The 15,060-nt window shown below is 47.3% G+C and overlaps 2 protein-coding genes across 6 annotated transcripts in view; both read right to left on the bottom strand.

Moving 5' to 3' along the window:
- The window catches only part of LOC135901952 (doublesex- and mab-3-related transcription factor A1-like), a 159,046-nt gene that overhangs the window by 129,684 nt on the left and 14,302 nt on the right, over positions 1 to 15,060 (bottom strand). The gene's annotated exons all lie outside the window — the stretch shown is intronic.
- Positions 8,901 to 9,585, bottom strand: LOC139049770 (doublesex- and mab-3-related transcription factor A2-like). The gene has a single exon (XM_070525577.1). The coding sequence runs from the start codon at positions 9,480 to 9,482 to the stop codon at positions 8,901 to 8,903; it is 582 nt and encodes a 193-aa protein (XP_070381678.1). The 5' UTR covers positions 9,483 to 9,585.

The following is a 15,060-nucleotide window of genomic DNA, read 5'->3' as shown; positions in this document are numbered from 1 at the left end:
CCATGTCGTGCCTTAAGTCTTCCCTCACAAGGTCCTGCATGCACAAAATGAGCGCCAGTTTGAATGCGCAGGTCCGGCGCCTATTAGAAGCAGGTTATCCTAGTGTAGCGGTGGCCACTGTGGCTGAGCGCCTGAAGAAATTGGTTTCGAGAGGGATGGACGTGATTACAGAAAGCAGTAATAGCAACAAAAGAGTAGTGGCTATTCCGTATATTCATTCAGTGTCGCAAAGGCTTAAAAAAGTTGCTAGTAGATATGATGTTAATGTTGCTTTCACTGCTCCCAATAAGCTAGGTAAGATATGCGCTGCCGTACAGAATAAGAAGGAGCGGGTAAAAGGCAAAAAACGAACAAATATTTGTCCTGTGAAGCACAATAAGAACAACAGTTTTACTGAATGTCGTATGGGTGTGGTTTATAAAATTCCCCTTAGCTGTGGCCAGTTCTACGTAGGGCAAACGGGACGGTGTATCAATCAGAGGCTAATGGAGCATAAAAGGTCGTTAACCGGTGGATCGCCTTCTAATCTTTCGCTACATTGCCGAGATTGTAACTGCAAGCCAGAGTGAGATGAATGCGCGATATTGTACAGGCATAAGAATGAAGATACGCGTCTTATGGTAGAGGCATGGCATATCTATAATGGTGGAAGTGCGTGCGTGAGTCAGCCTTCGCTTACTTTACATAAGGAAGAGATTAAGTGCCTTAACAGTTATCTCTCACGTAGACCAGCACGTATACCCGATTGACACGTGGTGTTACCATTCCTCAACATGCGCAGATGAGTTTTGTGTCTTCTTTCATTTTTCGCCTCAGTGCTCCCTTCAGTTGATAGTCGGCGTTCGTGTTGTACACTTCTCTACTCTTGTGTCCTGTCTGCACGCCTCACATCTATTTTGCATAATGAATCCTTACCAACTAGCTCAGCTTTCTGTCGTTCTATACAGGTATATTGGGGCTGCCATAACGCATAGTTTCCGTACTTTAGAGAAATCTACCCAACTCATAGTCTGCACATGCCGCGCGTCGTGAAAATGAGTAAACTGCCGAGTATAAGTGCCTAATTAACCGACACTCTCAGCCTGACGACATGTGGAAAACAAGCCTACAAAGCTTGATAAACTATCGCGGTAGTCTGTCTATAGACGAAGCAATAGTATCTGATGGAATTAGGCCGAAATGCGATAAAATCACTATAAAATGTATCTTCAAGGATGCAGAAGAATTGAATTAACACAGAATTGAATTAGAATGCAGAATAGTTTAAAAAAAACATATATGAACGCTTTCGTAGAAGTATACCACGGCGTAGCTTTTTTTCTGTACATACGCCAGTGGAAATATTTCCCCTGCTGAGTAGGGTGCAGAGATGGCATTTGCATCAAGCAAAGCTTCGACCTTCCTCAACAAGTGTAAGTATTCAAGTATGAATACCTGCTACGTCGATCCCTCGCGTTCGAATTACAATGAGTAATAGGTGAGATGCATGGAAGACCAAGACGTGGAAGTTAGACGGGACGAACATCAAAACTAAAGTGCTCGAGATACGAGAACCATATATACGGAACTAAGAGACCGAGAATGCCAAGGCCGGCTCGACAATATCAAAACATGGACACGCCTTCTGGAAGGAATTTCTCATGTCCAGCTTTTGAACGCGAATAACAGTCAGAACACCTATAGTGAGGTTGTTTAAACCTGTCAGAAGTGCAACAAGCGTTGCTGCTTCGCTGCCGAACCCCTCGATTCAGTGCAAAAAGTGCTATACGCGTGAAAAACTGTTAGTTCGTTTCCTCCGCAATATGCGCAAACTGCCATTTTATCCCTTCTAATTGTGACTACAACAGCCGAGAGGGGTGCGGGGTATCATATATAGTTCAAATAAATACGTTATCCGCGTGTACTGCACAACGAGCAGCTATTGAACGCTTCGCACAGATCCAGCCTACACATTACATCGCAAGCATTATCGTGATAGGCTGACTAAACGTCCATGTTGGTAAACTTAAACTACCAGGTCAGTATGGAAACCGGCAGTATGCCTCAAGTATACAGTGGCTCCGTACAGTTTACCTAAACGCAAGCCTCTGTACAGACGCTGTGCAATTGATAGACTGATTCAGCATAGCGATTCATAGAGGACATGTACTTATCCTTATAGGTTCGGTTCTATGACAGCGGAACGCAAAACAACCGCACAATTATAGAAGTATACTGTGAAGGTCGTTTGACCATAGGCCGGAGCATTGTGTTTGTCACTTTTCTACACGGTTGAGTTGTATAGGCAGACTTATTTTGTAGTTCAACATGCTGCACAATAGACGCTCCACTAGCGCCATTTTTATTGTCTAGGACTCGATGAGCCATTGATGCGCTCTAGAATAGTTTGCATGTGTTCCAATAGATCGTTCTGTGTTCGAAATTTAGCCATGGGAAATATATTGCAGAGACAAGATATATGCACAGCTCCGTGGTGTCTTCGGAATCTCATCGAAACTCATCTCGACCATAAATTTTTTAAACCTGGATTCGAGACCACATCGCCATTGCAATCCCTGAATACCACTATAGAGGTGTTAGAGGCGCTTGCAGCACTTCGAAATTACAAATGGCAAAGGGTACCCGGCTCAAGTAACAAAGTGTCATTATAAACCGAGACCTCCACCATTTGCTTTACACACTAGGACTCAAATCCAAGCACAAGCTTTGATCCTTTTTTACCCCAAGAGTCAAACACTCTTTGAATCCCTTAATTTGAGCTCTCGTTCATGCTGATGCCGTATTTCTTGTCAAAGGTACATTAGTACAGGAAACAAAGTGGCGGTCTGTTAGTGCACGTTCAAATGTAACCCAATGACGGTACCACTTTAGAAGCGCGCTATAATAGCGTGACTATCACTAATTTACTGGGGTAGTGTACAGCGGCACTGCATCGTTCGTCGAATAGATTATTCACTCATAAACTGCCTGACCTTGATGTCAAACCCTCCGCCATCGCAATTCAAGCCCTTCGCGCGAACGAACGAAATTCCTGAAATCAACGCACGATCGCTCGTAGGATTCGGCAGCGGCGGGCGCCCGCTGGCTTAAATTGGCGCGTGAAACCACGGCTTCTCGAAGACCGCCTGCAAACTTGCAGCCCACTATAGCGACCAGTCCTGCGAATGCGACATGACTTAATTAAATGCGGCCGCTGGCACGCGCGTCTCCAAAGGCATTCGAGCACACAGATCCCCGAGAAGCTGGTGCGAACGCAGAAACTGCACGCTATAACCCCAGATCGCATGTAAAGTGCGTGAACGACGTTATGTACTCGATATCGTTGTGTTTATGGAGACCCTATATAGGTATAGGTCAAATTAGACTTTGGGTCAATGACCGAACACGAGAGCGCGAATTTTCGTTAAAACAGGAAGATGTAACGCAGCTTAGCCATGCTTTGCAAGCCCGTAAGAATTGGTTTCGTGAGGTTAACATACATACGCGGAAGGAACGACCCATCAGCAAGAAAACTCTTGCAGCCTTTTCACAATGAGCGGCGAAGGCTGTCTTCATTCGGATTCCAGCCTACTCTCACGTTGGTGCGAGCTTCGTTTGACCGCTGGACGCATTCCGATGCTGCAGGTTTACCCGTCTTGTTTCGGCGAATAAAGCGCTTAAAATTTAGTGCTCGTCCTCTCATCTAGCTTCTGTCCTGTCTTGACGCGCTAATCCGCCAAGCTTAGGCTGCACTCGCCTCGTACCAGTTTGTAGCGACCTTGCCAAGGATGAATCGCACTCGTTCAGTGGGGCACTTCGTTTCGGATTACGGTGATGAGTGACACGCGACGGCTCGTTCCACCAATCATTGCTGGCCTTTGGCACTTATGTATATTATTTTCCAGTTTACACGAGATTTGGTGTCATGAGTGTAGGTAACATTATTGAGTACCTTTGAGCAGCAAAGCGAGCAAAGCGCGGAAGGCGGGTGCGCAAAAAGAGAGAGAGAGAAACGAAAGACAAGAAGGTTGACCAGAGGCACGTCCGGTTTGCTACCCCGCACAAAGGGAGAGGAATATAAGGAAACAGAAACAAAGATACACAAGGCGTCGTGCGTGTCTGCAACCACATCTTCAGCCGCTGTGCTCCTTTCGCCATGAAAAAGCAACCCAAGTTACGCACCTGGTAACGTGTACGTGCAGTTTAAAAAAAATACATATGTCTACTGACATCTTACTCCATGTTTGCATTGAAAACAATGAATAAACGATATAATTAACCTTTTCAGTCTCATAGTACCCGATTGGGGTACATAGCTTTCATTTCTATTCAGGATTAGCTCAGCTGCAATTACGTATATAATATCCGACCCCGATGTAGAGTCTGAAGTATGCTGAACTGCGTAAAATTGGTTTAGGCGACTTACAGCTGTAAAGTATTGTGAAAATTTCCATCATGTCGGTCTAGTGCGTTGTGTCGTCACAGATGGAAAAAGGCTACCATCAAGTACCTTGCAATTAATGTAAGTTGACACAAAAATAGGGGACGCAGCATCAACAAGTCACCGTACCGCGTCACCAAGCCAACGGACCACTCGATGTAAGATTTTCATATATGTATTTAGGCCAATAAAAACGGTTTTTGTGACAATAATGATAAGAAGGCTACGTTCTCCAGTTGCACGCGCATGCTGCCTCCAGCATCTAAGCGGGGTATTTGATCGAAAAAATGGTATTTTCACGTTAATAATATACAACAAAGGGCAAAAATTGTGGCGGTGAAGACTGATCGTCAGATCTTCTCGAACGGAGCAGGCGCAGCTGCTGGTACCGTTTTCTTTTTTTTTTCTTTCAAGCAACGCACACGTGAAGGCGCACGGGAGGCACTGGGCGAAACTTACTGCGAGACTCACAGTGAGCTCCCTGCAACGCGAGTTTCCTCGGCAGGCGTATTCTGCATCTCTTCGCCTCAAATTATTTCTTTCTTTAGGCGTGCACCTTGTTTGCGTTGTTTAAATGGTAAAATGAACTTGAGAAAGGAGCGAGGACAAAAGCTTTCTACAGGCTTTTTGTCCCGGGACACTAAAGATAGATGCAGTATTCGGTCACTACTTCCCTGATGACTCTTGCAATCAACCCACGGCCCTCAGTCCCCAGAGGCTGCGGAGCCCCTGAACAAGGCCGCTGTCAGACGTGCGACGCGGCAAAGTGTGCTAAAAATTAAATTACGGGGTTTTGCGTGCCAGAACCCCTTTCTGATTATGTGGCACGACGTAGTGGAGGACTCTGGAAATTTTGACCACCTGAGGTTCTTTAACGTGCACCTAAGTCTAAGTGCACGGGTGTTTTTGCATTTTGCCTCCATCGAAATGCGGCCGCTGTGGCCGGGATTCGATGCCGCGACCTCGTGCTCAGCAGCCCAACACTATAGCCACTGAGCAACCACGGCGGGTAGCAAATGGTGCTAAGTATCTCAGGATCCGGACAGGCCGCTACTGGAAACTGAACCTGACAACCTTTAATGTACGAACCCTCTCGAGTAAGACTAGCTTATATCAGGGCTCCGTGAGGAAGTATCAGGCACTACCTGGGATATTATTGGCCTTAGCGAACTTAGAAGAGCTGGTGAGGCTTATACAGCACTGACTAACTAACGATCACGTCCTGTGCTACAGAGGTCTGCCAGGTAAGAGAGAATGCAGGGTAGGATTTGTAATACAAAAGGAATAGCGGGCAACATTGATGAATTCTACAGCATCAATGAGAGGGTATCAGTCGTCGAAACAAAGCTGAATAGGAGATATAGATTAAAGGTAGTACAAGCCTACGCTCCAACCTCCAGTCATGATGATAAAGAAATAAAACAGTTTTAAGAAGATGTTCAATTAGCAATGAGAAAGGTGCAAACTCAGTATGCCGTAGTCATGGGCGACGTCAACGCAAAAGTGGGGAAAAGGCAAACTGGGGAACAAGCATTTGGCAACCACGGCATCGATTCTGGGAACACTAGAGGAAATACTCGTATGTTGATAGAATTCTTGAAATGGAATAGACTCCGAGTAAAGAATACAAGCTTCCTCGGGAAATGCAGTAAACTGGACCTGTAAAATCCCTGATGGAAATACAAGAAATTAAATACATTTAATACGCTCTGCCAATCCCAGCATAGTGTAGGATGTAGAAGTGTCAGGTAAGGTAAAGGGCAGTGATGATAGGTTAGTGAGGTCTAGAAGTTCTCTCGATTTCAAGAGTAAGATTTAAAGAAGAAACCGGCCAACCTAGTAGCAGTAAGGCTAAAAGCACACGAATTCAGGCTGGTGCTCGCAAAGAAACAGGCACCTTTAGAACAAGAAGATGAAGATAACATGGAGGTAATGAATGAAACCGTAACTAGGCAGCTTCAGCAATTGAAATGAGAGGTAAAGCACCAAGGCAACCAGTAAGTAAGCTCTCCCAAGAAACTAAGGGCCTATTAAAGAAACGACAAAGCAGGAAAGTGTCTAATTAAAGAGATTAGATAGAATTCGCTGAACTGTCAAAACTGATCAACAAGAAAAAGTAAGGAATATTCGATAGTATAACGCGATAAAGAATGAGGTAATAGTAAAAAAATGGCTGCAGCATGCAATTAGTGAGAAGAAAACTTGGCATATGACAAGAAAACATGCATCATGGTAATGTCATCAACAATTTCGATGATATAGTAGAAGCAGCAGTAGAATTCTATACTGATCTGTGGAGTACCCAGAGCAGCCACGCTACTTTCATTAAAAGCAGTGATGAACAGGATACAAAGGCTCCTTATTTAACTAGCAATGTAGTTAGAAGGGCCTTGCAAGACATGACCCGGGTGAAAGCGGCAGAAAATTGAACAGTCGATTTATTCAAAGATGGAGGATATATTATGATTGGAAAGCTTGAGGCCCTTTATGCGCAATGCCTCACGATTTTAAGTGTACGAGTGAGCTGGAAGAATGCCAACATTATACTAATCCGTAAGAAGGCAGACGTTAAAGGATTGAAGCCCCACTAGCTTGTTTTCAGTATTGTATAGTATACATATTCACCAAGATAATTTCTAATAGAATCAGGGCAGCACTTCAATCAACAAAGAGGACAGGCTGGCTTCAGGAAGGGATATTCTACGATGGATCACATCCATGTCAACAATCAGGTAACTGAGAAGTTTGCGTAGTACAATCAACATATTTATATGACGTTCATCGGTTATGAAAAGGCATTTGATTCAGAATAGACACCAGTAGTTATGGAGGCATTGCGTAATCAAGGAGTACAGGAGGTATACGTCAATAACTTGGGAAATATCTACGAGCAGTCCACAGCTGCCCTGGTTCTCCACAAGAAAAGTAGAAAATGCCTATGAAGGAAGGAGTCAGGCAAACAGACACAATCTTTCTAACACTATTCACTGCATGCCTAGAAGTAGTATTCAAGCTATTGGACTGGGAAGGCATAGGAGTTTGGGTCAACGACGAATATCTCAGCAACGTTCGATTTGCAGATGACATTGTCCTGTTCAACATCACTAGGGACGAGGTTCAACAAATGACTGAGGACCTTAACAGATAGGGTGTAAGAGTGGTGTTGAAGATCAATATGCAGAAGGCAAAGATAATGATCAATAGCCGGGCAAGGGAACAAGAGTTCAGTATCGCCAGTCAGCCTCTAGAGTCTGAAGGAGTACCTTTACCTAGGTCCAGCAGCGGACATAAAGATAGGCTGATGAAGATGATAATAAAATGTAAAAATAACTTGTACAGTATTAATGAATGACCTTTCTACAATACTAAATAAACAAATTCACTCTTATATCGGGAGAAGCGGTATATACGTTCTTATCTGGAGAAGCAGTATGTTGTATAAGCAAGGGAATGATGCAAAAACGAAAGGCACGTTTCGACACCGCCTTGAAGCTGCAGCATCAGCCCTCCATGACGTCATAGGTTTTGACGTCGTCTGCTCGGGCCTAGTTATCGGTACAGATGAACCACTTTGTATTCTATAATATGGCCAAAGACTGAAATGAGCAAGTTTCAAGAGCTTTTTTACTGTGCCACAAGGGCTCAAATGCGAAACAATGCTTTAAAATTCGTGACGTCACATTGACGTATGGGTGCTGGCGTTCTGGCGCGAAATAAAAAGAAATGAAACTGACTTTCACAAATTCTGTCACATGTTCCGCGCCTCACTGAAGTGTAGCCTCACGTGTATTGCTCAAGAACAGTCGGAAATCGTTCCTCTTAAGCAAGGAGCTCGCCGTAATTGTAGCACTAGCATTGAATTGTGCAGTGTGTTGCCTGGCGGACTTGGACGGGGCAACTCATTGCCTATAAACTAGCGCGTAGGCAAACTAGTCGAGTCATGAGAACGCCGAGATGGTCGTCAGAACACCACGAGGGGACCTGCCTCGTGGACAGTGGCGGCGGAAAACATGCGAGCTTGGAACATCAAGTAAAACATATGACATATCAAATAAGTGGAAAGCAGAACTAATCAACGTGGGACGCAAACGTGGGAACTGCATGCGATCGACTGCCCCGTGTATACCAATCGCGAAAATGAATACGCCTTCCCATTAAAGTATAACGGCAAATTAAATCGCGGGCAAGCCAGTGATGAGTGCTCACTGAACCATCAGCAGGACATTATGCAGAGAATCAATGACTCAGATACCAGTAGCAGCAGCCGCAATGACAGCTAGGGCGCTACATTGTCGCGAGCTGCATGCGCTCTTATCGCCACCTAAATTTAAGCGCCGATCCGGCCATCACCAAGCGGTTTAGCAAGCCGTTTCGGAGACTGTCAACAACGGCTGCCTGCGTGACATATCGCAACCGTAAGGGTGCAACCGGCGGTGCACCCTTTTCCAACAGGGCACGTATAGCGTGCAGCGTGTACTGTTCACACGCGCAGACACACACCTGTGGCAGCGGCAACGGCAGGCGGCGCGGCTGCAGCCAGGCGTCCACCGCCGTGCGGCGGCGGCGACGACGTCGTGGACGCCGGCGAGGGCGACCCTCCGCCTCCGGCAGCGACCGCAGCGGCCGCCGCTGCAGCCGCGGCGTCCCTGGCCAGCAGCTGGGCCATCGCCGCCGAGAACGTGTATCCGGCACGGTGCATGGCCAGCAGCCCGTCGTGGCACCCGTACAGCAGGCTCAGCTCGCGGGCCTCGTTCTCCTCCTGCGCTTGCTGTCTCCGGAGGGCCACCTGTGCCGCCATCACCCGCTGTCTCTCGGCGATCAGGGTGCACTTCGCACAGGCGCAGTCCCGCCAGCGGCAGTAGCGCTTGTGCCCCTTCAGCGCCGACACGACCCCGTGGTTGCGACAACGGGCGCACTTGGGCGTCCTCTGGTACCGCTCCGCAATGGGGAGACCCGCCGCCGCGCTGCCGGCGACCCCGACTCGAAGGCCCAGAAGGCCCGCAGCGGCCACCGTGGCCGGCTGGGGGCCCAAGCCCGAAGACCCGCCGCTAGTGGTGCTCATGGCCGACGCGGCCGTCGAGCGCGGCTCGCCGCGCCTCCTCCTCCTCCTCCGAGCGCCCGGAGAAATGCTGAGGCGGCAGAAGCTTCCAGCTTAGCGGCGGACGCGGCGAGCGACGACCACCACCGCCTCCACCGTGCACCGCACCACACCCAAAGCCAGAGCCGACGGAGGTTGCCGCCGGTGTGTTCGTCGACGTCTCGAGACTGTTACGGGGCTCGCCCTGCCGGCGGCACTGGTTTTTGTGACGGCGCCGCGACGTGTATTACTTTTTCATCCGGCGCGCCGGCAAGATTTTCCCCCCGCAACTGGAAGGAAACGCCCGTTTCTGTCCCCAAGCTCCGCCCAAGAGCGGGAGAGCCCGCCTTTCGAACCTTCCGTCCCGCCAATCGAGGGAGCACGATGGGAACGGTCCTCCCTTTCTCTTCCCTCCCCTCCCCCCGTCCATCCGTTTTTTTTTTCTTTCGTCCTCGACGACCTTCCTGAGCGACACACTATACGACGACGCCGTGTATATATACGGCGGCAACGAAAGAATGGTACGAGAAGCGACACTCTTCTCTTTTTCCCCTTATCACGATGTGAGGAAGGTAAGAATGCGGCTGCGCTGGCGGCGATGGGGATGAAAAGGTTGGCTCACGTGGAAATGCGGTGGATGTGTAGGGACAGTGTGGAAAGGGGAACAGAGGGGGAGGGGGCGACGCACCGTGGGCGGAAACTTTGGCGCCGCCGTCCTCGTCGGAAAAGCGCGTTTGTTTTTCTGACTTTGCCTCCCTTTGTTCTCCCTCGCTGCTTGTCGCCTCCCTGCACCCGTATGGCGCTGTTCAAAGGGTTATAAGTGCGGATCGCGGGGGATTAAGGGAAAAGCTAAATCTGAGGCACCTCGTCGCGCCCCGAGCCGCGGAATTTCTTTCATCGAGGGGGCGTTGTTAGAGTGAATGAAGAAGCTCGGGAGGAAACTTTCAGTTTTTTTCGCTTCATCGTTGAGCGATCGGTTTCGTGCTTTCTTGCGTGTTTCGTTTTTCGCCAAGTATTTTCATTCTTCTCTGAATGTGTTTGTTTCGTTGGGCTTCTTTGTTCAATTTTGTGCGATTGAATGCACGGACTAACAGAGTCATAACTTTTAATCAAGGTCACGGTAATCGGAATTCGTTATGTTTTTACAGTAATTATGTTTCTCCACTTACTGCCTTTTGATATATTTTTGTCGATTCTGTCTTAATGCGTTCTTTTTTTTTCCTCTCTTTCCGGCCTAGTAGATCAATCTTCGTTTAGTCTACTTCTCTTTCTTTAGCATAAGCTATACGTGAAGTGCAATAGACGTGGAATAAGTAGTTCACAAAATTAGTAATTAAGAACTGGCAAAGTTACCATACAACAAAAACGTTCAACAAAGTGTAGACGCTTAAGAAGACAATGTTGACCTGCGTGGCCGTTGAAATTATTCGATGATTAAATGATTACATCTCTCTGTTCTGTCTCTTTCTTTATCTTTTTGGTGTTCATTAATCACTCATTTCGTATCTTATTTTACCGTATTTCACGTGCAATTACGTCGACCTTGTTTTATTTAGCGTTCCCTTCTCTTTTGATCAAGAAGCCAAGAGAGGCGATTCTAGAGATATTGCTGTTCATGGTGCAAAGTGACTAATTTTCGACTATATCGGCGCTTTACGGCCGTACCGTTAATTTTACGTGCTCTGACTAACTCGCGCTTCATAATTGTGGGCACCGGCGAAGCCCTCTGCCAGACTTCATTACCTCGCGCAGCCCTGGTTTGTTCAAGCGAACTCGTTCAATTTCCGCACAGTGTGACGTGCGATGGCTTTGCCTCAACATGACTATATCTACGGCGGTGCACCCTTTACAGGAGTATAATGCAATGTGGTTATTTTTGACTATAATGGCGCTAATTACACCTGTACCGGTAATTCTACTAACTTTGAAACTAATTCTCGCTTCTTGTCTCGTTCGGGCCTTCTTTTCTGAGACTAACTACGGCGCTCTGCAGGCGTGAAAGTGTCGTTATTTTTCTGAAAGTGGTTACAATACACTCCGATATGTCAAATGCGTGTGAAGTCAGCTACGAAGGCTTTTATCTTCAAAAAATATAATAAAGTATATGGGGGTCGACAGATGGAAACACACTGTGGGATAAAAGTTGGACAAACATGGGTAAGCGCCTCAGACAGAGTGGCCGACGTTTCGATAGGTGGACCACTATTTGCCAAAGGTGGCGTTGTCACCCTTGGCGTGTTAGTCTTAACGGGTTAGTACAGCAGATAGCCGCCACAGACAGCAACCCTACGTGCCGTCACTCTAACAACCCGTTAAAACAAACACGCCATAGATGACGAGTCCGTCACGCATTAGACACCACCTATTGACGCCCGCTACTCGGCTCAGCGAAGAGGGCTCGGAATCGGAAGACTTGGAGGGGCCGACTCCCCCGGCGTATGACATGGAAGCCTGCACGACTGACGCGATAAAAACAAGAAATTGAGGAGATTCTGGGATAATGACGATAATAATGATAATTACTGCCCAGGAGCCACAAGAGCCAACGGCATGCCCACATGATGGAGCTAATAACCCTGTGAATAGTTTTCAGCACAAATTTCCTGTCCACGCAACAGCTCGCTCGGTGAACAACTGACAAGCCCATATCGGCATTGTTTTCGTCGCCTTCTTTCTCGTCCTTGTCTTTTCGTACTGTTCTTCCCATCGCGACACCATATGTATCAACAAGTACGTTACAATACGCCAAAGAGCGAGTAAAGTTAATAACTGAGGGGTTACTCTTGTTACGGGCTTCAAATGATCCCTTAATATATGCTGAGGTGGGAGAAAATGGAGAAAAACACGCGGTACGCACAAGCAGACAGACTCTATAATGTCGGCAACAGCAGAGCGCCGTAAAATGAACAATGCAGAAATTAGAGTTATGTGGCGCAGGTAAAGAAAATGCTGTCCATCATAGTTCCCCAGGAGCCACAAGGGCGCATCCTGCACGACAATATCGAAAAATAAGCAAATCATAGCTTAGATTTTTAAATGTAGATAATGAATTTTCCACAAAAAGTTACATATTTGCAATATGTAAGTTACAATGGTACATATTTCTGTTTCACTACAATAATGAGGAGGCATATGCACTGCGAAGGGAACCCCACTTCAGATTCTGTGCCAGAAAATAATGCCATGTAGTTCGGTAGACTGGTAGTACTACCGCAGGGCTCTGCCACTTTTTCGCCAAAACTTACGACTTCAGACTTCAGCAGGTACTGCGTCTGAGGAAAAGGGCGAGAAACTAAGGGTGGGCCCAGGAATACTGTGCATTTCACATAATACCGTGCACTTCACAAATTTTGCGCACTCAAGAAGTCCCGCAAGCAGGCATCACTGCACTGAACAAAGCCTTACGAAGAAGCTCACTCGCAAATTTTTCATCGCGCGATTAGATTGCGTGATACATGGAAATAATTTAGAGTGCAGTGCCACGTAGGCGTGACGCTTCTTGTTTGTGAGAACTACAGGATGCATCCGATATCAACCGATCATGTGAAAGTTGTTTAAGCGAGAAACAGGGTAGGTAATTGAGCTTGTACATATTAACGGCAAGTGAACTTAAATTGTGGGGTTTTACGTGCCAAAACCACAATCTGATTATGAGGCACCCTGTATTGAGAGGCTTCGGATTGATTCTGGCCACCTGGAGTCCTTTAATGTGCACCACGTGCACGGTACACGGGCGTTCTTCTATTTCGACCCCATCAAAACGCGCCCGCCGCAGCAGAGATTTGGTCCCGCGACCTCGTGCTTAGCAGCGCAACTCCAAAGCCACTAAGCACCCACGGCGAGCACGAGAACTTCGCGCCTAACAGAACAGGTAAGAAACCATAAAGGGGAAAAAACATTCAACATTTTTAGACGAAAACCACGGAAGTGAACCAGTAAAACAGACATGGACTTCTAATTAACGTAGGTGCACACTATAGTTAGCTTTTTTTGTATGTGTGTGTGTGCCTTGTTTATATATACGTTCTTTTGTAGGCCCATCATTTTTATGTGTTTGCGATATGCGTGTTCATGTTATATGAAGATAGGGTATCCTCGGTCTACAAAGTGGGCAGCTGACTCGGCCCTGATGCACAATCATTCACCTGCAGTTACTAAACGACAGCGGAAGCAAGCTTCTCAGCCAGGCAAAATAAAGTGTTAAATGTTCTGCAGAGCAGCCAGCTTGTCGAGGGACTCGTGATCGTACACGCTGCCCCCACTTGCAAGGTACACCCATTCGGTGTCTAGCCCTGACTGAGCAGTGTAACGTTGGTCCCCGGGAGCTCCATTTTGCGGGCCAATGCTTTGTCAGGTTTAAAGCCCAGCTTTCACCTGCTGGTGCTCCTAGCCGACATGTACTGAGATAGGCTGAATTGAGGTGCAAATTGTTCGGGCCCCGGACTCACCAAGCCGCAAGTTGCACCGAAGATGGCCAAACGGGGCCTGTAGGGTTGAATGTGACTGTCCTACTGCAGCCTTCGGCGTCGCTTTCGTCGTACAGCATTCCCGTCTTCAAAACATGACTAGCTACCTTCCCGCAGCCTTCGGCGAAGGTTTCAACGTGCATCGTCCCCGCAATCATAACATTAGTGCAACTGCCTTCCTGCACATTTCGGCACCTTTCAGCATCGCTTTCGTCGTTCAGCGTTCCCGTAACCACAACATGACTGTAACTATCTTCCTAAAGCCTTCGGCGTCGCTTTCATCGAGCAGCGTTCATGTAATCATAATATGCCTACAATTGCCTTCCTGCAGTTTTCGACACCACTTTCATCGTACGGTGCTCCCGTAATCATAACGCGACTGTAATGTCCCTTGGGCAGCCTCCACCGTCATTTTTTGTTGAGAGGCATTCCCGTAATCGCGTTACGCTGCTAAGCACAAGGTTGCGGGATTGATTCCCGGCCGCGGCATTTCGATGAGGACGAAATGCAGAAACGCCCGTGTAGTGTGCGTTGGGTGCACGTTAGAGATCTCCAGGTGGTCAAAATTATTCCACTACGGCGTGCCTCACAATCATATCGTGCCTTTGGCACGTAACACCAAGAATTCATCTTTTTTTTTTCATTTACGCAATCATAACCGATTTCGTGTAGCCTTCGCCGATGCTTTTGCAGTACAGCGTTGCCGTAATCATAACGACAGTAACTGCCTTCATGCAGCGTTCGCCTTCGCTATCGTCGCAAAGCGCTCAGGTAATGATAACGTGACTGTAAATGTATCTGTTCAGCCTTCGCCATCGTTTTTGTCGTAGAGCGTCCCCGTAATCTTAACGACTGCAACTGCCGGCGAGCAGCCTGCGAGTTCGTGGTCGCTTTCGTCTTACAGCGTTCCAAAAAACATAGCCATGACTGTCATTGTCTTCCGAGTCATCGTCGCTTTCGTCGCATAGCATTCCGATAGTCATAACAGAACCGCCATTCTCTTCGTTGCGCACCATTTGCCGTCGCTTTCGTAGTAGAACGTTCCATGTAATCATAACAGGACTTCTACTCGCCGTGGGTGCTCAGTGGCTAGACTA

The sequence above is a fragment of the Dermacentor albipictus genome, chromosome 9 (assembly GCF_038994185.2).
Source record: "Dermacentor albipictus isolate Rhodes 1998 colony chromosome 9, USDA_Dalb.pri_finalv2, whole genome shotgun sequence".
Lineage (NCBI taxonomy): Eukaryota > Metazoa > Arthropoda > Arachnida > Ixodida > Ixodidae > Dermacentor > Dermacentor albipictus.
This window is presented reverse-complemented; position numbering and strand designations above follow the sequence as displayed.